At 35.2% G+C, this 23,753-nt stretch overlaps 6 protein-coding genes across 18 annotated transcripts; 3 read left to right on the forward strand and 3 right to left on the reverse strand.

Annotated features, from left to right (window-relative positions):
* Positions 1-5: 5 nt before the first annotated feature.
* Positions 6-2,189, reverse strand: LOC100122874 (DNA methyltransferase 1-associated protein 1). Its single transcript, XM_003425489.5, has 5 exons — positions 1,291-2,189; positions 847-1,168; positions 621-777; positions 398-552; positions 6-298 (listed from the first exon to the last, which is right to left on the reverse strand). The coding sequence occupies exons 1-5, from the start codon at positions 1,845-1,847 to the stop codon at positions 197-199; spliced, it is 1,293 nt and encodes a 430-aa protein (XP_003425537.1). The 5' UTR covers positions 1,848-2,189; the 3' UTR covers positions 6-196.
* On the forward strand, positions 1,497-3,682 carry LOC100116349 (protein FRA10AC1). 2 transcript variants are annotated; one of them, XM_008204626.4, is made up of 5 exons: positions 2,075-2,318; positions 2,524-2,556; positions 2,644-2,803; positions 2,999-3,158; positions 3,240-3,682. In XM_008204626.4, the coding sequence occupies exons 3-5, from the start codon at positions 2,714-2,716 to the stop codon at positions 3,494-3,496; spliced, it is 507 nt and encodes a 168-aa protein (XP_008202848.1). In that variant the 5' UTR covers positions 2,075-2,318; positions 2,524-2,556; positions 2,644-2,713; the 3' UTR covers positions 3,497-3,682. The 2 variants fall into 2 exon arrangements, with proteins under 2 accessions (XP_031777726.1, XP_008202848.1); XM_031921866.2 differs by having other exon boundaries at positions 1,497-2,556.
* Positions 3,683-3,835: 153 nt separating this feature from the next.
* On the forward strand, positions 3,836-6,765 carry Dctn2 (dynactin subunit 2). Of its 4 annotated transcripts, none has more exons than XM_031921656.2 (10): positions 3,854-3,967; positions 4,086-4,211; positions 4,462-4,533; positions 4,624-4,763; positions 4,859-4,964; positions 5,087-5,241; positions 5,329-5,575; positions 5,656-5,832; positions 5,945-6,047; positions 6,145-6,464. In XM_031921656.2, the coding sequence occupies exons 2-10, from the start codon at positions 4,176-4,178 to the stop codon at positions 6,321-6,323; spliced, it is 1,215 nt and encodes a 404-aa protein (XP_031777516.1). In that variant the 5' UTR covers positions 3,854-3,967; positions 4,086-4,175; the 3' UTR covers positions 6,324-6,464.
* On the reverse strand, positions 6,436-9,174 carry LOC116415964 (serine/threonine-protein kinase grp). Of its 3 annotated transcripts, none has more exons than XM_031921862.1 (8): positions 8,853-9,174; positions 8,650-8,744; positions 7,956-8,179; positions 7,554-7,874; positions 7,276-7,479; positions 6,983-7,206; positions 6,752-6,883; positions 6,436-6,653 (listed from the first exon to the last, which is right to left on the reverse strand). In XM_031921862.1, the coding sequence occupies exons 2-8, from the start codon at positions 8,709-8,711 to the stop codon at positions 6,468-6,470; spliced, it is 1,353 nt and encodes a 450-aa protein (XP_031777722.1). In that variant the 5' UTR covers positions 8,712-8,744; positions 8,853-9,174; the 3' UTR covers positions 6,436-6,467. The 3 variants fall into 3 exon arrangements, with proteins under 3 accessions (XP_031777722.1, XP_031777721.1, XP_031777720.1); XM_031921861.1 differs by having other exon boundaries at positions 8,650-8,748; XM_031921860.2 differs by having other exon boundaries at positions 8,650-8,775; positions 8,853-9,131.
* A 7-nt stretch (positions 9,175-9,181) lies between these two features.
* LOC100122907 (serine/threonine-protein kinase GA29083) lies at positions 9,182-14,313 on the forward strand. Of its 6 annotated transcripts, none has more exons than XM_032602213.1 (7): positions 9,182-9,371; positions 11,563-11,823; positions 11,896-12,960; positions 13,040-13,217; positions 13,286-13,579; positions 13,654-13,896; positions 13,982-14,312. In XM_032602213.1, the coding sequence occupies exons 3-7, from the start codon at positions 11,912-11,914 to the stop codon at positions 14,057-14,059; spliced, it is 1,842 nt and encodes a 613-aa protein (XP_032458104.1). In that variant the 5' UTR covers positions 9,182-9,371; positions 11,563-11,823; positions 11,896-11,911; the 3' UTR covers positions 14,060-14,312. The 6 variants fall into 6 exon arrangements, with proteins under 6 accessions (XP_032458104.1, XP_008202852.1, XP_008202855.1 ...); XM_008204630.4 differs by having other exon boundaries at positions 9,285-9,765; positions 13,982-14,313; XM_008204633.4 differs by having other exon boundaries at positions 9,309-9,946; positions 13,982-14,313.
* Positions 14,314-14,504: 191 nt separating this feature from the next.
* On the reverse strand, positions 14,505-22,908 carry LOC100122916 (anaphase-promoting complex subunit 1). Of its 2 annotated transcripts, XM_008204644.4 has the most exons (22): positions 22,795-22,879; positions 22,506-22,731; positions 22,171-22,308; positions 21,765-22,082; positions 21,607-21,677; positions 21,411-21,535; positions 21,062-21,331; positions 20,625-20,985; positions 20,357-20,546; positions 19,872-20,280; positions 18,833-19,789; positions 18,496-18,749; positions 18,154-18,412; positions 17,580-18,083; positions 17,305-17,509; positions 16,912-17,232; positions 16,606-16,834; positions 16,328-16,533; positions 15,922-16,261; positions 15,278-15,839; positions 15,061-15,198; positions 14,508-14,985 (listed from the first exon to the last, which is right to left on the reverse strand). In XM_008204644.4, exons 2-22 carry the CDS (start codon positions 22,527-22,529, stop codon positions 14,903-14,905), a joined length of 5,964 nt encoding a protein of 1,987 aa, XP_008202866.1. In that variant the 5' UTR covers positions 22,530-22,731; positions 22,795-22,879; the 3' UTR covers positions 14,508-14,902. The 2 variants fall into 2 exon arrangements, with proteins under 2 accessions (XP_008202865.1, XP_008202866.1); XM_008204643.4 differs by having other exon boundaries at positions 14,505-14,985; positions 22,506-22,908.
* Between the last annotated feature and the right edge of the window lie 845 nt (positions 22,909-23,753).

Raw genomic sequence — 23,753 nt, forward strand, 5'->3', positions numbered from 1 at the left:
TATAATTTTTCATTCTACTTTACATCATTAAAGTTTTTTTTTATTGCTGCTCTTTGCCATATAAAATAGGGTTTTGGATATCTATACATAAAAGAAAACTAAGCATATTTAGGAATTGCGTAAATAATAGTAGCCAAGCTAAAAATAGTATCTTACAAAACATTATTATTAGGAGTTATAAAATAGAAATTGCCAATTATACAAGGTTGGACACATTTGGTGATCCCACAACATCAATAACATCGCTTTTTACTTCTGGTTCAGTTTTGGGTTGCAAAATAGGTGGTATGATCAGCGTCTAAAAATATTTTGTTGTCAATTAATGGATTAAATTCAGAACTAATATTTAATGTTGACAATATGCACCATTGAATTATAAAATAAAATTAATTTCTACCTTTCCAGGTGCGAGTGCCTCATATTGATGCCTTAGTGATTGTAATTCATAATCACAAGTTGCTAAGGCTCCTTTTAGTTCATAATGTAAAACAATATCACTGCGCAGTTCATTGAACTGCTGACATATTTGTTCTGTTGGTGGAGGATTCAAATCTGTAAGTTTAAAGAATATTAAAAAACTATACTCAGAAAAACAATATAAAAAAGTAAGATGATTTTACCAAGTTTCATATCAATTAAAGTTTGTTCAATTCCTTTCAATTTCTTTTGTCCTAAGCTACTGGGTAATTTGATTCTTTGTGAACGCAGTGATACTCCACTATTTTTAAAATCAGGAAACTTAATTCCTGTTGGCTCTGTAACTTGTAGCTTTATTACCTAAAACAAAAAAAAAAGATTATATTGCCATTCACATCACTTAATTTTTGATAATATTGAAATACTTACAGTGGATGTGCTATTGTTGACTGACTTATGTCTCGTTGAACTTTTCTTTGATGACTTTTTGTCACTTTTCCTAGGATCTGCTTGATCTGCTGCCGTTATCAATTTTTGTAGGTCTTGCGTTTTTCTATCCCTTTCCTTTTTACGCTGCTCTATTTTCCTTAATTCTGTAATTAGCACCTGTTCTTCTTCAATTTGTTCCGATGTTCTCTCAAAAAGTTTTTTAAGCTGTTCTTTTCTTCGCCGTTCATGGTCAGAGTCAAAGGTATAAACCTTTTCATGCTGCTGCTTGGCTTTACTCAATGCTGCACAAACTTGATAATACCTACAAGTAAATATAATCTAATTTAAAAATTTATGTTTCTGAAATTTTGTAACCTTTCTTTTTGTTAAATAAATTGGTGTACATAGAATTTGATTGATACACGATAAAAATAATAAACAAACCTGTTCTTCAAATCTTCAACTGTTCTTGCAGGATATTTTTTATGATCCCATCTGTCATGTATTACAATAAATCTTAGGTCAAACCGTCTACAAAGATCAAATAAATGATCTGTCTCAGCTCTTGTCCATCCGCTAGTAACCAAGTGTTGTGTATACTCTGTATTGGTGTATGTGGGAATAGGAATCTGCTTGTTAAATTTGGCAAATGGGTATTCTTTTCCTGCATCGGCTACGCGTCTCCAGTGATGGAAGACTGCTTCGTCAGTTCTTGCTGGATTAGTGAACGGAGTCCATTTCCAAGACCTTACTTTTTTCATACCAAGTTTGGCTTTCATTTGTTTGTAACCTTTACCAGTGTCTGTAGGAAACAATGGTGGAACATCATTGTTATCCTTGCACAAAAGAGCAAACACCTCTCGGTGCATTCCTTCAGGTCTCTTAGGCACTTTGTAATCATATTTCTTTTTTATTCTTTTGTCACTTCCAATGATGGACTCTTTAGTGAGTTCATTCGCAGCTGGTGCCTCTATGTCCAAAATATCTCGTACGTCCGTCATGGTTTTGAATATATGTATTAACTTTTTGTGTTATGGACGGATACCTAAGGTTATTTTACTGCACGCCTAACAAGTACTCAATAACAATTTTTTATTAAAACATGCATTTTTAATGACACTTTAATACCTCTTCTTTAAATGCCGTCATATCAGACCTCCGAATTAAACAAAACACGTTAAACTTTTTCAATTCACTGTAAACACTTAAAATTAGTTTCAATCGTTGTCGATAGTTGATCTTGCTCTTTGTAATAGAACACCACTCTCGCGGTGGCTCAAATTTGACTGATTAATCTAACCTCTAAAACATAACAACTTGTTAAAGCCGCAACAAGCTATATGGATCTCAGGAACCCGGAACAAACGTAATATATAATGCGAATAAAATAAGACTTAAGGAACGCAAGGCAGTTCACCGAGGGGGTTGCAGCCAATCGTGAATGAGTCCTACGTTGTTAACGTCAACAAAGGGTATTTTGGAAATAAATTTTAAAAATAATGTCATTTGTTGCATTGACCTTTTATTGCATTCGTTTATAACAAATCGAAAAATTTTGTTTTACCTACTTGCTCGTATAAATAATTAATTAATACACTGAAATAAAGATATTTCTATAAATCTTAATCAACTATTGCTATGTTAATTCTATGTAATTTATGGAAATTTTCGCACCAGCTTGACGAGTATGTACTTTTTATAATGTAAAAGGTAATTTTTTTATAATATACGCTTCATTTTAATATTTAAACTTTTGTAGAAAGTTTTATAACCTCAACATGTCTGTGTATGTTTAAGGTTCTCTTCAATTGTGCTATTATACTTACTTTTTATCAGTGATCATGTCTGAATTTTGAAACCTATTCAAATGGCATCACACAACCATAGTTTTTTATCAGATGACAATCTTTTTAAAGAATATTGTATTGGAGATTTGACGAACTACAAACACAATCAGGTAAACCAAAACCAAGTTTTTTTTTCATCTTTAGTTATTATACTCTTAGTTTAATAATATCCGTCTCCGGCAAACTTATCTTTATGTTCTTTGGTCCGTAAATGCAGCACTTTTCGCGGCACAATAATTTTCACGTCTCGTTAAAATTACTGCATTTAACGTAATGTGTTTTTTATTAAAAATTGATAATTTTAGATAGCACTTCGTTGGAGAACTGAAAAAGAAGTCTTATCTGGCAAAGGCGAATCGATATGCGGTAATAGAAAGTGTACTGACACGGAAAATCTCAAATCCTGGGAAGTCAATTTCAAGTATGTCGAGAACGGAAAAACTAACAACACGTTAGTGAAATTAAGTAAGTGTAGCTCGTCTTAAACATTTAGTATTAAACAATTTTCAACTGCTGTACATTAAAACAGTTTTTATATTGCTACAGGGCTTTGTGAAGTATGTTCCGTGAAATTAAATTACACAAGAAGATCAAAGTCTCACAAAAAAGGAAATTACGATGGCGATTCGAAAACGGGAAAGCAAGATCAATCTAAGGATTTAGCGTCGAGTGCGAAAAATTCTAACGACGATGTAGAGTCTAAAAAGGACAGTGAATCTGATTTATGGAAAAATCAAAATTTCCAAGAAATCGAGATAAATTTTGATAACAAAATTGATGCTTACCTACATGACTTGTTTTGAAAACAAGATTCATAGAATTTTCGAAAAAATTTTAGACAAAGGTTTCTAACTTATGTATATAATATTTACGCTGTCTGACGCTGAATCAACTAATTTATAACATAAGCGTCTAAAAAAGTTAATGCATTAATTTGTAAAATATCGATAACATAACTATTTAATAATAAAAGCTAAATTGAAAAAAAATTTTATTTAAAATTTCCCCTCAAAAATTGACGTAGCCTGTATTTGAATAATAGCGCCACATGAAACAGCGGAAATTTCGTACACACTAACAGTCCTATTTTCTTATTCCTCTTGATGTGAAATTAAATATAGGCATGTAAAAACGATGTCATTGTGACCATTTTGACATCACAATACATTTTGCATTACATTATATATATATTTATATCTTTAGACATATACTACATACACAAGATTGATGCAGTGCAGTAAGATCCACGACAGTAGTTCTACTTAGACTAACTTGTAAAGTTGTGAATACGATTCCTTATTTGAAAATAGTCCTTTTATACTCTTCAAATTTTTTTGTTACATTTACGAAACAGTGCTTTTATTCATTATTAACTATTCATGATTATTATAGGGCATTCAATCGTGGTTTGCCATAACATTGGTTATTTGGTTCTTAGCTAAAAAGTTATACGAATAGAAATACAGACCTTCAGTATCAATTATGATCGATCCAAAGTATGCTGATCTACCTGGAATTGTAAGTTATAAAAAATATTTGCTGGAATTATAGACAGTAAATTAATTAGTATTCTAAGTTAGAATAAGGTTAAAATATTAGTAAATATGTAAAGATACTAAGTTATCTAAGACTTTATGAACCTTAAATGTGATGGATAAGTCGACGTCAATGTATTATTGTTTGCAGTGTATAATCAGAACAAAATTAACAAAAAGGAACTATTTATGCAGAATAAAGTAGAATTCAATTTAAATCTTCAAATTTTCAGGCTTACGATCAACCAGATATTTATGAAACGGATGACACACTTGAAGGTCAGGGGAATCAGGATTATATAGAGGTAAGGATTCACAAAGATTTAATTACAACATGGATTGCAGGTTTCATAATTGTTGCAACTTGTTCAGTAATACTTGTCTCTTCTGTATAGGACGATGGAAATTCAGTTGAAAAAATTTATGTTAATCCTACAGATGCCTTTAACCAATTTAAAGATAAACGAGTTAACACGAAGGACGTTGACTTCTCAGATACTATCTCATCGAAGAAAAAGACTGGTTATAATGTGAGGTAAATATAGTTTTTTCCCTAATGAAATTAATAAAATAAAACTTACGTACCTAAGAGAAAAATAATTCAAACAAATTTATTTCATTTGTTAATAGTGGCAAAGAACTTTATTGTAGAGATGAAGATGAAACACCTGTTGAGAGATATGAAAGGCTAAAACAAGAAATTCATGAACTAATTGATCAAGTTAATAATGCAAAGGTAATAACAACATTTAATATCCTGTAACAAATGTTCTAAAGTATAACTATTCTTTGGTTATCTATGAGGAAGTGATTATTTAGTTAAAATTTTTATGAATATAAAAATTTTCACTTTTTAAGGAAAATCCAAAAGAAAATGAAGAATTGAAAGCTTTAACTGACATAGTTCATCAAATCGAAATTACTGGTAAAGAATTGGATGACATGAATATTAATAAGCTTTTAAATGGAAATTCAATTACTAATTTAACTAATTATCAGGAAATACGTTTCAAGTAAGCAGTTTGATTGTTCATCTATCATATTTATTTCTTTCATTTCTTTTTTCACTTGTAAAAAAATCAATGTATCATTCCTTTTAGGGAGCTTACATCCCAGATTGAAATTTTTAAGCAAAAAAATAGCATTGAAAGTAGTGCTCCTAGTAAAGAAGCCAGTGTAACTTCCCAAGATGGGGCTAAAGTTGGAACACTAAAATATCAAATGACTTATTATCCTGACAAAGCAAAAGTGCAAGATATTGCTCGAATAAGTCACTTAGAGAAGAGACTCGGATATTTAGAAAATGTGATAGGGATTTCTAATGAAAGTAATACAAAATGCTCTCAGGTATAGAAAAAAATTATCATTTCATGCAAGTCACATTATTTGAACTTATAATGCTATCATATTTAATGTTCTTTTTTTAGATTTTAAAGTCACAAGGTATTACAAAATCTATTGAGAAACTGATGGCAAATGCTTGTTTGTTAAATAGTGCTCAATTAGATATTTTAGAAAATAAAGTGACCTCTTTAATTAATAAGATGGATAGCGTAATACAAAAGAAAGCAATGACAGCACAAGATTCAAGGCATGAAAAAGTAGTGAGTACTGTTAAGAAAATTTAACTATTCGTGCACTTATTCAAGCTAGCTTTATTTTTAATTGCATTCTTTGATGAGTATAATCTTTTGAATTCCTAATAATGCTTTTCAGGTAACAGAATTGTATGATTTAGTCAAACAATCTGAGCATTGCGTGCAAATTTTGCCCCAAACAATCGATAGAATGTTGTCATTGAGTGCATTACACCGGAAAGGTTAATATAAACTTGCTGTTTTTAATTACTAATTTACCTTTACTGATTAAAATAAATAACATTGAAATTCATATGATTATATTTGTCTGGTTTTTAGCTGCCGAATTTGCAAATCAATTAAAAGAGTTAGAAGATTTAAAGCAGAACATCAGTGGATCATTAACAAACAATAAAATCTTATTAGAAGAAATGCAAACAAATTTCACTGGCAATTTGGAAATAATTGCTAAAGATATTACTGCTTTGAATGATCGCGTCAAGAAGCTGCAAAAGTGAGATTTACATAACATTCTTTTTACGCAATGAGATGTACACCTAACTAATCACTAGATATATTTATATTAATAAATGTAAGTTATGATACAAAAGAAATATTGAAGGTCACCGGTGGCCAATAAAAAATTTTATTTAATTTAAGCATTATACATTACAATTACTTAAAATGATGTGCTTAAACAGCTTCTTTATATCTACAAAAACTTTTTTAAATTCAATACCACATCCTTTTGATAAACGGAAATCTACAAGCGTTTTGTTATCCATTTCGATGACATTCATTTTTATAATTAATGGCATCTTTCTTTTATCTACTGTTGAAAGCGTGATCTGGAAAGTATATTATTGTTTATACATAATAAATTTTTTTACTAAATTCATATTTGTTTTTACTAATTCAATTTATCACTTAGATAATAAATATTTACCGTTCCATAGTCGTTTACACGATGATGGTAATTATTCTCGGTCAAGCATTCTTCGATAATCCCGATAGTATCCTCGAATGACGTGGAAACGAAGAATCGAGTCATACGGCGAACCAAATTTTGGAAATTGTTCTGAAAAGAAATGGTCCCATTATTTTAAAATTTACACGAAAAAAAGACAATTTTATAGAAGTTAATTGTCAAGGGATCCAATATTTAATGAATACACACCGTCGCTTGACTGGCTTGCGTGCCGACTGCTTGCAATTGACTAGAAACCAGCAAATCTTCAACTGATACTGGCTGCGAGAAAGACAATCCAGATCTCTCGTCCCCTTTTATATTCGTCAAACTAGTGATTCCAGTCGGCGGCAACTCTGGTTGTGAGTAACAGATCGTTTGGCCTCGCATACTGCTCACTTGCAAATGATCAACTTTGTGGAACGCGTGAGCATCTAAAAAATTATTCGATGAAAAATCAATGCCCCCTGAAATCGGTGAATCGCACAAGTCTGTACCATCACCTGGTTTGTATCCTATATTGTACCAAGGATGTCTCTTTAAGTCTTTCAAGGTCGATCTTGCTGACGGAGCGTGCACCAGTATCTTTTTAATTATCGATATCGACGACTTTTCCAACTTTTTCCACGGTGTTATTGACTGATATGTGCTGTTACACCACGCGTTATACTCTTCACAAGATTTGGAAGCTTCATCCCACGGTAGTTCTGGAAATTCAAAGACCATTGGCGAATTTATTTTAGGTACAGCGCCATTATAGAAGATTTAAACAAGAAATTACCTCCGGCCAACAAAGCTACCAATATTATACCGCACGACCAGATATCGGCAGGTTCGGCATGATAAGGACGTTCAAGTACTTCTGGAGCAACGTAGGGTAGGGTACCGCACCTTTTATCAAGGCAACGCTCCTTTCCATGCAATCGGTAGACGGTGGCCAGGCCAAAGTCTGAGACTTTCAGGTTGTCGTTGGCATCGAGCAAAAGGTTCTCTGGCTTCAGGTCTCGGTGAGCGATTCCACGGCTGTGCAGATATTCGACTGCTGAAATTAACTGACGAAAGTACTTTCGCGCCTCCTCGACTGACATGCCCAGGTCCGGTTCTGTAAATTCATCAACCAATATTATGTGATTTATCCGTATCGACTTTATGAGTGTTGTACTGTATTCAGTTAATATATTACCTATCCGATCGAAAAGTTCACCGCCGACCGCGTACTCCAAAAATATGTACTCCATGTTTGCTTCACTGCGTTGGCCAAAGTACTGTATGATATTGGGATTTGAAAGCATCCGATGGATTGTGGTCTCTTTTTTCACGGTATTCCGGGCGTCGGGATGTTTTATGAGATCCACCATCTTCATGGCTACTGCCTCTGAGGTAGCCTTATTTATAACGAGGCGAACCCTTTAATAGAAATTTTTGTTTGACCTTGGTCTCCATCGAATGTGGGTTTAATCGTAGTCTGATTTTAAATTGCAGTAACCGGATTCGATAGGATGGATACAGAATTATACTCTACATTGTAATATCTAGCAAAATTTTGTAATGGTGTACCACTTCATCATTTATTTTGTTTGCCTCCAAAAAATTGTGAGGATAAAACTTATGATGAACCTACATTTTTTGTGGTACCTGACGTACACAAGTTATCAACGCACCCGGCATTAGACCTCAATGCAACAGCAAACCAAGAAATCACTTATTATATTGGATGTACAATTGTATGACTATAAGGACGTTCAATTTGTTGAAACAATTAATAGCCTTGATTTTGCATATCATGTACACCATGTGTACAGTTCCGTAGGTCTTTGTTCCATCCCATTGTTCTCCATGCAAATCACATGTTCAAAAAAAGAATTGAAATAACTTACTCTCCGAAGGCACCTTCTCCCAATACATGTCCAAGGAGCCATCCGTCAACAAATTCTGTCATCTTTGTTGACAATTAAAAGTCGATTGCTACAATCTTGCTAAACAAAAATAAAAAAACACCAACACTGTATGCAAACAAAGGTCGTCTCGTAAAAAAACGAACTACAAAAATTAACAAAGGGTAAACATAAACAAAGCGCACTCAAAACGATTAAAACGCCGTGACATTCTGTTCTCTTGGCTGCGAAACGCGTTTTGAAGTATAGTCCTTGCCATCCACATGACACTTTAATTCAAACAGCCGGCAGTTTTGATTTCGCAGCTCCTAAAGCTACGTCTACACTGTTGTTGACCTCGAAGAAGATGCGTTTCTCTCGCGGTACGTTTCATTCTTTTTCGTCATCAGATGCTATTCTTTTAATAGTCGTCGTACACCTATGAATTCAAACGACTTTCTGCTTGAATCGTAAATATTTACCGCAAACGGTCGACGTTTATATCGCATATACCTATATACAATCATTTCGGCAGTTTTAATTTCACTTTCCGTTCCTCGAGTTCCTATATACTTATATGTATATATACAAATAGAATATACACCATGCGCGTTCCGCCTTTCTAAATTCCGCAACGTTGGGGGGAAGGGAGAACGGGAGCTGATTCTCTCCGCAGCGGGCAGCCTCTCCCTTATCGAGTGTGACAGTACCTATGTCCGAGACATGTATGTCTCTCTCTCTCTTCCTCTCGCTAGCATTTGCGGTTTCTCTCGGTACCAAAAATATATACTGCAATGTAAAGTTCACGGTTTTGTAATACTCGTCAGTCCCAAGTGATTGCTCCGATCGACTGCTTAACAAACCTTCCTTCGTTGCATAGTTTTTTAAGTCTTAATATACGAGTACTGATATATTGATTATAAGTCTGTGAGTGTGTTGTAACTATTGCAGGTTAGAATTGAAGATTGCCTTTGATTTAAAGATTTATTGTAGTAAAATAATGCCAGATCGATGTAATGGCTTCGGACGACGAAGGCAATGTTTTTAGTCGATCGACGTAACGGTTTGAGCTGTACTTACGGCCAGAGATAAAGTTTTAGTCGCGCGACTTTGGGAAGTGTAAGTCTCATTTGTTACATAGTTTTAGTACTTTTTGATTAGCGCCTTTTGAGCAACGAATTCCGAGGGTGATTCTCATTGATATAGCAGAGAGTTCTGCTATCGTTTACTAATTTAAAAGACAAAAATTCTGATCCACGGTTATACTGCTTTGAAACATTAGTGAACAATTTGCAGGTTGGTACGTACAACACATTTTTCAGTAGGATAGTCCTGCAGATCTGTTTTTGGATTAAAATTAACATTTGGAGTCAATTTAACTCTTGCAACTGTCTAAGTTTATGCACTTTTGAATGATCTTTTGCGCCCATGCTAGATTGTATGTGAGAGCATTTTTCCTGTGTACGTATTTTCCCGTAAAGCCTGCATTAATAATGTCTGTTCTAACTCCTAAAATTACGTTTAACATTTATTTGTATGTATATGTGAGAAAAATTAAAAAGTTGACTAGTGCTGATTTTCCCTGTAAAAGCATTATCATTCAAACTGTGTACCCGCGAGTCATGAGTCGCTTGTGATTCATATACTGACAAAATGAATAAACAGTTCAAGCACATCAATATATTTACAGTCTTTATCAAGTCTTGCTTTTTCATTATAGATTAAAATGTTGTTGTTGTCAATGACTATAGGTATTTTTTTGCGTCTGTCTAGATCTGATTTGCATATACAGATAGTAATAATTTTTATTGATATTAGTGAGCATGTGACAATAACATTTGTTTTTATCATCCAAGGCGTTTTTTATACGGTTCAAAAGAACGCTCGAAGTGACCTTTTTGATCGAAAAAACTCGTTGGATGTATAAAGCTTATCTTATCCTCGCGACGACCAATTTAACCCCTCCTCAGCCATCAGATAACGTCTAAGTCGGTGCAAAAATTTAATTTACAAAAAAATTGAAATATTATTTCACGCTGCTTGAATCATTTCGAGGCTTAGTGAAAAGTCAATAATTGTACGATTTAGTTATAATTTATTGCTGTAGTAATACCGCGTAGATAAATTCGTTTTCTCTACGTTTGACAAAAAACAAAAAAAAAACAAAAAACAAAAAAAAAACGAAATCAAACATCTTACAGCCACATCAGCTAAAAATTCAAAATTCCGAATCAATTGTAACGGTATTTAATTAACTGATATGGTCATAACGAATTGACGGAAAATCTTCACACGAAATATGCACATAAAAGCGAAAGTCATTACTCCTCAGTCCTCACTGACTGACTCATCACTCATTCTCTCACTCTCCCCGACGACTATATACGTATAGATGGCTGGTATTCGATTTATCGCGAATTAATACTCAACAAGAACAAACGCCTCGATCTTCGTTGAACAATAAGTACTCGCCGTACTCGGTTCATTAGATCAAGTTTCTCGCGATAAAAATCTTAATTTATTTGAAGAAAGAGCGAAATAATTAGCTTCTCAAAAGTTTTATAAGTTTAATTCTTCCGTCACAGAGACTTTCATTAAGCCTCTCGACAGTCTGCGGAGGGCGAGCCGTGGAATCGGCGCCTAAGAGTCAGCCACTCCAAAGATAGACTGATAGAGCAAGATTCGCAAAAACCAATAGCGTTGGATAAAAGAAGAGAAAATAGCCGCGCTTAGAGAGAGCTCACCACCCTTCGGAGATCGAGTCGAGTGTATATACCGCGTCTATATATGTTACTGTATTGCGTGAGAAGGATACCGCGAAGAATTTGAAATATTCCGCCAATTCGTTTGGTAGAATAATTGATGCAACACTTTTGTTTCGTTGTTGAAAGTAATCGAGCGTAATTTATTTTACAGACTCGCCGAGCTGACGAGTGAATCCACCAGAGCGTACACTCGCATATTGGGATAGAGAGAGAGAGAGAGAGAGAGAGACTCGCCTAAAGCAATGACAGAAACGTGCAGTCCCATGCGGTGGCACTTTTCGCTAAAGCGGAGATCCTGCTCTGAGTCTCGGACCGCTTACTAAGGAAAAAATATGCAACGCAGCTCTGAAAAATGACTAGATGCCAAGGGTCGACATAGACGAATTCGCACTTGTTCGTAAAGGTATAAATGGTGAGTATAGCTCGAGTCTATAATGTTGCATTTAATCGGAATGACGATTACTTACAACGCGACTGCTTGCAGACATAGCCGCTGAAAAATGGAAGAAACGATCGAGCAAATCTCGGTGCTGTGCATGAAGGAGGGCGGCAGCAACAACTCGAGCACCAACAGCATCAGCAAGGACATGAGTCCGTCGAGTCTGGTGAACAAGAACCTGCTGGACAACAGCAACAACGGAAAGCATTCCCTCAACTACATAAAGCTCCCGACGACGCGCAAAGCCAAGCGGATCCGTTTCTTCCGCAACGGCGACAAGTTCTACAACGGGGTCGTGATCGCCGTCACCCCCGAGCGCTACCGCAGCTTCGACAGCCTCATAGCCGACCTGACCCGAGCCCTCGTCTCCAACGTTACGCTGCCCAATGGGGTTCGCATCATCTACACCATGGACGGCAAGAAGGTGCAGGACATCAGCGACCTCGAGGACGGCAAGTGCTACGTCGTCTCGGGACAGGGGGAGGTCTTCAAGAAAGTCGACTACTCCTCGTCCAGCGTCAAGCGAGGCAACTCCCTCTCGGGTCTGCCGTCCTCGTCGACCATCAGCTCGAGGCAGATCAACAGCATCCCCCTGTGCGTCAAAGCTAGAATTATCACGCTCATCAGAAACGGTACCAAGCCCCGGAAGATCGTGAGGCTGCTGCTGAATAAGCGCAACTCGCCGAGTGTCGAGCACGTTCTCGGAGCCATCACCGAGGTAATCAAGCTCGACTCCGGAGCGGTGAGGAAGGTCTACTCGCTGGCCGGCCAGCAGATCACCTTGCTCGAGCAGTTCTTCGACGAGGACGAGATATTCATCGTCTACGGTCTCGAGAAGCCTAACCACGAGGACTTCGAGCTGGATTTCGAGGAGTCCAAGTGCGTGCAGGGCTTCCGCAAGGGCCACTGCAGCATCAAGAAGCACAACGGACCTATGCCAAAGATGCCCGCGCGCAACAAACTCGACAAGCGCTCCTCATATACGCTGCAGTCCGCCAGGACGCCTAGTCCCTCGGCATCCAACTTCCCCATTCCTCTCAAGTTTCACTACAGTATTGGCCACATCATCGGCGACGGCAATTTCGCCGTCGTCAGGCAGTGTGTGCACAAGTTAGTACATGGCTACTTAATACGACAATGGGTTGATGCTTATTGTTGATTTCGATGCTTGATGCCTGATTTGTTTTAGGGCGTCTGGGACTAGCTACGCTCTAAAGATTATTGATAAGAACAAATGCCAAGGTAAGGAGTCGATGCTTGCGAGAGAGGTTGCGATTCTACGTCAGGTCTGCCATCCAAATATTATTAGCTTAATAGAGGAACAAGAAACCAACGATCATCTATTTTTAATTATGGAGTTAATTAAGGTAAGCGGGATGAAAGATTCGACGAAGAGCGGCTTGTTCACGAGCGTTACAAGTTTTTTATTTTTCAGGGCGGAGATTTATTCGACGCGATAGCCACAGCAACGAAGTTTTCGGAGGCCGACGCGAGCATAATGATAAGTCACCTATGCTACGCGCTGGCCTACCTTCATTCTCATCAAATCGTCCATAGAGATGTTAAGCCGGAGAATCTTTTAGTTCAGACGAACGGAAACCGGATACACTGTCTCAAACTCGCTGACTTCGGACTGGCACAAGTCGTCCAAGAGCCTTTGTATACTATTTGCGGTACACCGACATACGTGGCCCCTGAGATACTCGCGGAAGTCGGCTATGGTCTCAAGGTATCGCACTCACTCTGATATGTAAATTTGAAGAAATTTACGTAGAATGTTTTTGAAATGCACGTCTTTTTCAGATTGACGTTTGGGCAGCAGGTGTAATACTCTACATTCTTTTGTGTGGGTTCCCACCTTTCGTTTCTACCGACAATGAACAAGAGAAATTATTCGAACGAATTCTTTGTGGACAGTACGAATTTACCTCGCCATATTGGGATAACATTTCGCAATCCGCTAAGGAACTTATATCGAACATGCTTCAAGCGCAACCGGAACTTCGGTTCAGTGCCGAGGACGTTCTAGATCATCCTTGGTTGCTGGTTCGTACTTTTTCTTTCACAATAAAAGGTATTCGAGATTTTTTCGTGAAACCACCATTTTTTAACCATGAATACCGTTTTTCAGGAAGCAAATCAGCAAATAGATTATCAGAGTCCATCAAATCATCGGAATAGTGTTGGAATTAGCAATAGCGATCATTAACAGCGTGAGATAACATCTTCCAAACATATTCCAATAAATTGTACAAATATTTTGATTTTTTAATCTTTAAAATATGCTCCAATATATTTACTAGTCTGGCAGATTTTAAAAACCTATCGAAGTTGAAAAAAGCAGTCACAATGAAATACTAAAATTTATTTGTAAATATCACAAAATTATACGATTGTATAATTCATGTAAAATAAATATTATAGAAAAGATAAATTTTGCTAAATAAACTTTACTAATCAGAGCTTTAGTATTACGCTTTGCACATTTTTTTTATATGCATACCTATTAACATTTTACTTTACTAGTGATCAATTAATCGTTTAGTTAGTCAATAGCTTCCTAATATCATGTCTATCATATCTAGGCCTGATGATCTTCAATTAGAATTACCTTAGGGCGTAGGTTTTATTTTTACAATGAAAAGCAGATTAAAGAGTTTTTATAAAAAAATCTTTATAGTTAAGAAATTATATATGTATGTATGTACAACATTTATTTGCAGATAAAAAAGAACTGATTCATTAAGGTATTATGCTAGATGCGTAGTAGTTACGCGATTTCAGTTGCAAAATACGTTGTTATGAATAGCTTTAAACTAAATATAATATTTACATTCATAATTTCCTCTAAATTTGATCTACTTTGCCAAAAAGGCTCGCCAAAATCTTCGCAAGATCAAAGACCGAATTTATGCTAGTAATATTTTCAAGTGGAAGACACAGATCAATAATCTTGCTATAAAAAAGATTATTCAATATACTGTCGTTCCTTTCTTCTTTTACGTTGCATTTACAAAAATTATACAACATATACAAAAATGTTTACTCGTCTTTAACGATTTCCAAATAGTGAATTAAATCTAAACGCTCCATAAGCTGTCAAACAAGTCGTGTTTTTGTCTTGGATAGGATTTTCTGCAAAAATAAGATATGTTTCAAATAAAATAATTCAATAATAAATCAAAAATCATATACATTTTTTATAATTACCTGGTGGATTGACAACGTGCTGATCTATTTGACAAGGAACATTGTAATTTAGTATATAACTAGAAAGCTTTTCAAAAGCTTTAATACGTGTTCTTGCACAGCCTATATTTAACAAATTTTTCAAAATGATTGAAATATCTGTGAGGAAAAAATAGTCGAGTAAATAAAAATAAACATTGATTAGACAATTGATGCGTTACTTGAAATGCGTACTAACCGCTTTCCCAAGAATCCGTTATTAGGTACAAGTGCTGTTTGTTAGCTAGAATGTTTTCTACGTTCAGCAATTTGTCTACACCTTGGAAAAAGTTATTGCAGAACTTGAAAGAGTGTAAAAATTTAATCTGCCAGATCAAATTTGTTGTAGGCTCTTTTTCAATAGTTACAAGTGTCTTGTAGATACTTATCCAAAGGGGCAAAAAATTTATTTTATCTTTTATCACGCACTCGTACGTCATGCTGATCAAAATCTGTAAGTAATGATTTTCAGTCACGGATATTTCTTGAGGGATTTCGTTCACGTTATTGAAATTAATTGATGTTTCATGAGAGGAGTCTTGGATGCCTGAGCAGCATAATGAACTTAATTTGTCGTGCATTTTGTTCATACAGAATGAATCGCATATCGTATGATGATTCAAATCGCCTTTTTTCAAAAATCCATTGACAAAGTTTAGCACTGTTGTATCCGTGGTGAATGATGTTATTTGCTTCAGCGAGGCTGTCCAAACAATGATGTCTTCTGTTGTTAAGGTTTGAGCCAACAATGTACGAAAACCCTAAAATACGATTTATTCTTATTCAAAAATATTCTCTACAAAGCTATAAGACTTGATCAACTTTTAAGAATTTAATACATACTTGTGGGTCTTCCGTGTGGGACAAGCAACCAGCTCTTTGTTTTACATGTAGGACACAGTTAGCGTTTAGGATTTCTTTGAGTAAATCGAAATTGCGATCTTTATCAAATGTAATTTTCCAATATCTATCATCATCCAATTCTATTTTATCTAACCTATCCAATTGAGGTACAAGGCATGGGGCTTTGAGAACGATTTTTTGGCCTTCGTTTTGACTGTCAGATTGAAAAGTCAAGCGGATTTTTGCGTAACAATACTTTTTGTTATCTATATCTTTTGGTAACAACAGTCTGGGTTCGGTGGCTAACACGTAAAAGTGTCTTAGAGCTTGTAAATGATATCTGAAAGAAGAATGTAGAAATACAAATGTTGATAACATTTCATACAACTCCACTGATGTCGCTTACCTGTTATCATTGCTGTGAGTAGGGAATTTCGGAAATAGAGAAATCACAAGGGCTGCTACTGAAGAAGGATCATTTGATAATGTGTAACTCCCACCACCTAAAAACAAAAAGCCAAGCGCCATGTGCGTAGCGACGTGTGAACCATAAGTTACTACACTGTTTGTAGGACCAACTCGTGTCCTCATATATCTGCATACTCTTAAAATCTAAATCAAGAAGCATTAGCTATTAATCAATCAACAAAAATTGTTTATAATACTTAGAAATAAACAAATTACATCTAAATTTCCTGTGCCTGCCATTACAATAGATGCCGCCAACAAGACAACGTTAAGACAAGTTTCTATTGTGGCCTTTCCTGCCAATTCTGCTACTGATTTATGAGAAAGTGTCATAAACATCTTTAAAAAGTGATAAAGTGTATTGAAGGCGATCATGTTTTCAGTTCCAGCATATTTTAGCCCGACAGCCATGCATGCGCCAGCTATAATATTGCAATACGCTTGACTGAAAAAGAAACAAACAAAAATTCCTTATTTACATCAATTTTAGTTTTGTCTCCAAAGAATGTAAATTATTCTCACTTTATAGTTTCTAAATCAATTGGTTCAGATATATTAGCGGTAGGTTTTTGTAACTTGTATTTAGCTACAATGTCAGGAACATGACTCGATACCCAAGTCTTGGAGGGTTCAATCTCATCCCAAAGAATCAACGACTTTGCCAAAATGCGAAGCAGCAAAAAATCTGGTCTGACAAAATCCAAAAGATACTGTGTATTTGGGGCAGCCATCCATTCAGCAACAGCGTGGTTGTTTGTTTTAAGATACATTAATCCTAATGCCATTGTTGCACCCGGACTCGTAACATCAATATTAATAGAATCTCCTTCCCGTATCTGATAGCTAAAACAGAATCATGTCAAAAAAAGAGAAATAGTTGACAGTACAAAAGATATAGAAACGTCATATTGTTACCTTGGCGATTTGTATTTATCTTTTTGAGCTCCGCTGAAGGGTCTTGTATTGCCTCCCACCATGTAATAGTGAAGAGTATCAGGAATACTAGCCAAGTCTGAGCCTCCTCCAGAGGACAACACAACTAATCCTAGCGCCAACCCCGCTGTTAATGAATAAGATTCTCTGTCAACAGAGTTCTTCATTTCAGGGCCCGGAGGCCTTCCTGTAAAATAGATATAGTTAAATCTGCTTCGTTGTCACTTTGAGCAATGTTTAAAACAATGCAAATTTACCTATCTCGGATAGTAGTGCGTGTGCGATATGCCGATGGTTCGTTCCCTGATAAACGAGTCCGACACCCATCAGTGCTGCAACTTGCACATTCTGTTGCACGTTGAGCTCAATACTGGTCGGGGGTAGCAGAGTTTCCACATGAAGAGACAATAACTTGGTCATCGCAACGTCCATCGAAGATCTGTGAGTCGCTGACAATCCTAATAGCAGACCTACACTTGTGGATTCGTGACATTCAACTAGATACTCGTACATGCTGAACGGCGCGAGGTTTTTGAGATGACCGTTCAAGCCTAGGGCCATCAGGAAGCCCGAGTGCTCTATGCCGAACTCGCCCTGCTGCTGCTTGTTGTAGACTATCCACGTCGAGTCAACGTTCTGAGCACTTGGATGAATGCACAGACCAGTGGCAACGCCGTTGTGGAACAGTGGCCATAAGTTCATGTTGGCAGGGACGTCGATGTGCGTCAGCTCTACGGTAGTCCCTCGTGGAGGTGCTTTGCCTGGAAAATACATGGGAATTGAGAAACTCAAGTCCAGTATAAATGACAGAATCAATATTTGACAGTTTACCTGTTAGGCAGAGTTTCGGTATCGGCAGTTGCTCGGTATTCATAGGCATAGATGTTCTCAAAGTGAACATTCCTCTTGCGATCGGTAAAGCCATCGTTCTCGTGCAAAGAGCGTGCAGAAATTTCTCTTGTTCTACGATGAATTCATGGTCGCTAACGTCTGGTCGTTGAATTATAGCTATCCTAACAGGTTCCGAAGAATCGAGCAGCTTTCGAACTTCTCGAACTCGGTGATCCAGATTGAACCTCAGTCGAAGAATCTATGTTGTATTTAGTTTTACAAATAAATAAATAAAAGTTGTTTTCAAAATAAAAATGCTAAATCGAAATAAAAGAAATTCACCGTGTAATCAAATTCCATGCCATCGTTGTGCTCTACGTCGTCAGAGTTATTTTTAACGATTTTATCTTGAGTGCTATCTAGATAGTAGCTGTCGAATATTTTCTTCTGCAGAACCGCTAAGTCTTGCCGATCTATCAGCTCGTAAACCGAAGCTGGCCAATTCGTTGGTGGATTTTCTCTGCACTGATGGATAACGTTGCTGAAAATGAACCGCAGACCTAACGGCATATTCTCCAGTTGTTGTTTATTGATCCCTATAAATAACAGCGTAAAAATTAGGATATATTTTAAAACTGTGTTCAAATTATTGAAAAAAAAAATAATAATAATAATCCACCTGTTTTGTGACAATGCATAATTATTTCTTCCATTGTCTCTTTCTCACTTTTTTCAGAAACATATTCGGCTTCGTTAGTGACAGAGCTAATCGTTTTAAAAAAGTGATCTAATTCTAAAATCTTGATGTCTTTTTGCCTTTTCAGCATGGCGAATAACTGTATCAAATTTCTACTCGTTGGATTAACTTGCACTAAGTATGGGTAAGAAGTGACATTCGAGAATGTGAGTAAGTTGTACAGGTTTTTGAATATACTGGGCGTGTCAGCAGAAATAAATGAAGGTATGGCAATTTTATTGGTATCCGCATCGTTTACCAAAAATTCAGTTTGATTTTTACTTAATACTGGAAAATCGGAGAAATAGTGTTGTCTGTACACGTGTAAATTTAGATCCATACTCAATTGGTACAACAATTTTGATAACAAGAACAAACTCTCGGACATTATGCTACTCAGTTTGAGTTCTTCGTACAATAAATGTAACGAAAACAAAATGTTCGGTAAATGTGCAGCGAACTGAGACTGTATGTTAACTTTGATTAACTTAATATTTTCGGATTCCATCACATCAACGGTATCGTTATTTTCTTTATGTTTCCATTTATGTAATCCAATCGCATCGTATAAGAAAGTTTGAACATGACTAGTGACTTCTGAAGCTACCAGATAAGACCAATCATCATTGGAGCCATTGTTTATGGTTTTTTGCTTTTTGGAAAGAATTATTGGACTATAATGTTCAGAAGCAGGATCTAAATCATTATTCATGTTTATGTGCAACTTGTTGATGTCGTATCCAAAAAGTGTGAAAAATATGTTTAGAAATAAATTCCATTCTTGATTAATACTCAAGTCTTCGGGCCCAGGAGCATTCCTAGCAACATACCATTTTACCAAGAGCTGCATTCCAAGATCACGAGGTAGAATATTTTTTAAAGTTTGAAGGCACATCAAGACTGCAAAAATAAGATAAAAATAAATTATTAATGCTTTAGAAAATAGTTCTACACTAAAATACCATATAATTGTAATACCGACCTAGAGGAGAACCTTTCAGTGTTGGCAAAGTCATTTTAACATAATTGGAATCTCCGTATTCTAAGATTAATTTGTTTGAAACGGCACTCTTTAACTGAACAGGCCCGCCGTCAAATAAAGAATTATCTATCATATCTAATTGTGTATAAGCGCCGCCACCAACTGGACTCAGTAAGTGAACACCTTCATCAAATTTCACATCAGGCGTTGATTGCCGGTTTGGCGAAATAAGCGAACTTCGTCTTGGATAGGGAGATAAGAAGTCTCGACCGTAAACGCTTGACAATACATAATTATTTCCGACAATATTTGGTACGACGTTTGGTATATGTAATTTTCCAATAAATGATGTGCCTGAGTAAATTATTATATTGCCATTTGATTCCATAACCGCCATCATATTTAATTTCTGGAGCAATTATATACAAAAGTCAAAAAATAGTTTTTAATACTACAAATTTTAAGTAGGTCTGAAAAAAACTCACTGGTAAACTAATAGCATCTTTCGCTGTTATTGTATTCACCATTCCCATAATTATTTGATTGGGTTCATTTGATTTTTCAAGTCTCACCAAATATAAACGATACTGATTTTGTATTAAATAACATAAATACGTTTGTCCAATAAGATCCGTCGTGAGAAATACTCTGGATGCATGATCAGCATTGTTGTCTCTAAAAAAATGTATAGTAAACATTATTTAAATTTTTTAAAGTAACACTTGGTTTTGTAATCTATGCAAGAATAGTCACTTGATTAAAGCTGGATTTTCTGTCCAAATGTGTTCCAGGCATAATTCTGGTACAGTTGCACCCATTGGAGAATTGTTTAAATACTGGTTGGTAGGTCGATTGTAATGACCTGCATTCCGATCTGATTGGCCTGCCGAGAGAGCTAATAAGGTTTGGTGTGAAGACCTACTATGATGTCCAAAGTAGCCGCCAGAGCTATTATTCATTGTTGAGAAGATTGGATTAGTTGGAGACTGACAACGAGATATAGTAGCCATTGGACTATGAGATCTTGACAAGTGTTGTGATGATAGTGAAATATTAGCAGATCCTGTAGTTGTGCATGAAGCAGCTCTAGATCGAAAAGGACTGCTTGATGTACCTGAAAATTTTATGTCATTTATACTTTTTTAATCGATTTATTTTTTATAAAATGTTGTACCTAAATTAATACATACCTAAATTGCTAAGGTGTGTTCTACAAGTGCTATTTTTTAAACCAATAGCAGTATTACTTGTATGATTTAATGATGATGAAAACATTGAATTGTATATTAAAGATGTATTTTCAGAACTAGCATTTATAATTTGGCATTCTTCTTTAGATGCTTTTCTGATTTTATAAATTGAATGCAAACCCGATTTTGCATCAAATACAAAAGCAAATGATGGTTCTGAACTTGTAAAAAGTATCCGTAGACTTGTATCCCAAGTATATGATGTATTACCTGTGTGACATAAATTAAAGATTAATTTTGGTTTATCCATTTATTTAGTTTTCAAATATTGTTTTTATGATATATTTACCATATTTAATAAGTACTGGACAAATATCATCCAAGGGGTGTGTCAAAGAATAAACTGTGGGAGTATGAGGTTCCTCAGTTGTAGAAACATTTTTGGTGTTATCTAATGTCAACTTGGAAAAAGAACTAAAAATTTTTCAATTAATAACATTCTCAAAATTTTATGATATTAATTATTTTACAAACACAAAATATACCTGTAAGGAGCAGCAGGTTGAATTGATCTTTCCAATAAAATTCCATACTTTGTTGACCATACAGCAGAAACCTAAATCAAGTGAAAAATATTCATTGAATAATAAGAAACCGTAATTATAAGATTAATAACCTTATTCAACTGTCTGATTAATAATACCTTAAATTGTAAACTAGACGAATAATTTTCTCCAAATTCTGTAAACACTTTTAAAGTGTACGAATCTACTAAGCACACACAATCTACAGCAGTCTTATAGAATTTTTGTAAATTTCCTATTTTACATTTCATAATTTGATCCTTATCTTCCACATAGAACTTGCACCACGTAGCATGAACTATATTTGTTTCGCAACAGAATGATGTTTGCAAAGAATCTTCCACTTGACACCCTTTGCTGTACACAGCCAATTTTCCAGAACAATACAATTCTTCTTCCTGATCATTTTTAGAGTCTCGGAGTATCCAAAAGTCTTTCTAAAAAAAAGAGAATGCACAATAGTTTTTTTTCTCTGGAGTCAGTGTTTAATCAGAGTTAAATTGTAATCTACTTTGTGTAACTTACTGAAGGTTTTGATCCAGCATTGACATTGTTCAGTTTCTCTGAGATAGTTGATTGATACAGATTGCTGTCCTCGTGCACTTCATTCGTCTGAAATTCTGGATGCTTTGAAACTGTAACTCGTCCGCTTGGAATATACTCCTATGACAAAAATAGAATTTAAGAAAATTTATCATGATAGTGATCATCAGTTAATTTAACTTGAGACTGATGATCATTTAACAGTTCATAATTATTTATTGTCATTTAATTATCAGAACTCAAGAAATTTTCTAACCTAAATTTAACAAAAAAAATACGTCTATTAACTACTTTGAATTGAAAAATAATGCACTTACCAAAGGATCTGAAGCGTTAATCATTATGTCCTTTATTTCATCCAGATTTGCTATATCTGATAAAATCTTTATCAACACAGTAGAATCAAATAATGTTTCGAGAATTTCGAACTTCTGATAGAATAAACATAATCCATATAATGTTTGTACATGATTCAATAACCTAAATTAGCAAGCGAAGTATGCAGAGAAACCATCCTAACAAGCTTTCTAACTTTTCGACGAGCTATCGGATGGAATAATAATTTTTTTATTAATTGACAGATGCTAAATACTCAATCGAACGTACTTCATAAATATCCTAAATTGCGCACAATAATTTTTAGAAAATTATTATTTGCCGCGCGATCGGCCCGTACCGGTGCTGCAAAACACACACTACTGCATGCAGCTGCAGCAGTAGATATGCATATATAGATATATGGCTAGGAACGGTTGAAAAATTAGAATTATGAGACGGAACGTTATAATAAGATGGAAGGAACGTAATTTAAAAGGAATTTTAGGGCTAAATTTAAAAAATATAAGTAAGTATTACTTTATTATTTTTATTTTGAATGTTTTACAAACTGTTCTTTGAGAGTTGCATTGAAAACCTATATAATATGTTATGATATTCAATTCACTCATATTATATTTATAAGTTCAATTTATGTCTTTTACTGTTTGTTGATCAGTCGATACATTAAACACCACAGGTTTGACTGTAACACGCTACGTCGCCCATGAATTTTAAGACATCCTGCAAATGAAAAAAATTAATAAATTTTATTAATTTATTTTTATTATTTTTAGATAGTAAAGGTCACATATTATACCTCTCTATCCTTACGGCTCTTCGCGCCTATTCTCGTGCTGGACTGTATTTTTGAACATATATGAGTCATGGATTATCTTGTATATAAATTTAATAAGATTATTAATCGTAATTAAATATTAGCGTGCCATACTCACTTGAACAAGCACCGGATACATCGAAATATTTACTAAAACTAACAGAAACAGGGTAAAAAGTTTCGAAGCCATTGCCGTAATTGTAAAATAATTAGTTTTTTTACTTGAAAACAGTAGAAATTTCTACTGCTCGATCATGAACTAACGGCATATTTTGACGGCTTTATATATGATTCTATTCTAATAGTCGTGTCTTATTATCTTTTTTATTAAAAGCTTTAAAATAGTTATATGCACAAGTGTCCTTAATGTCCTTAGAGTCAATCACTTTATATCAGATGATGAATCATCACG

This window comes from Nasonia vitripennis, chromosome 1, assembly GCF_009193385.2.
Source record: "Nasonia vitripennis strain AsymCx chromosome 1, Nvit_psr_1.1, whole genome shotgun sequence".
Classification (NCBI taxonomy): domain Eukaryota; kingdom Metazoa; phylum Arthropoda; class Insecta; order Hymenoptera; family Pteromalidae; genus Nasonia; species Nasonia vitripennis.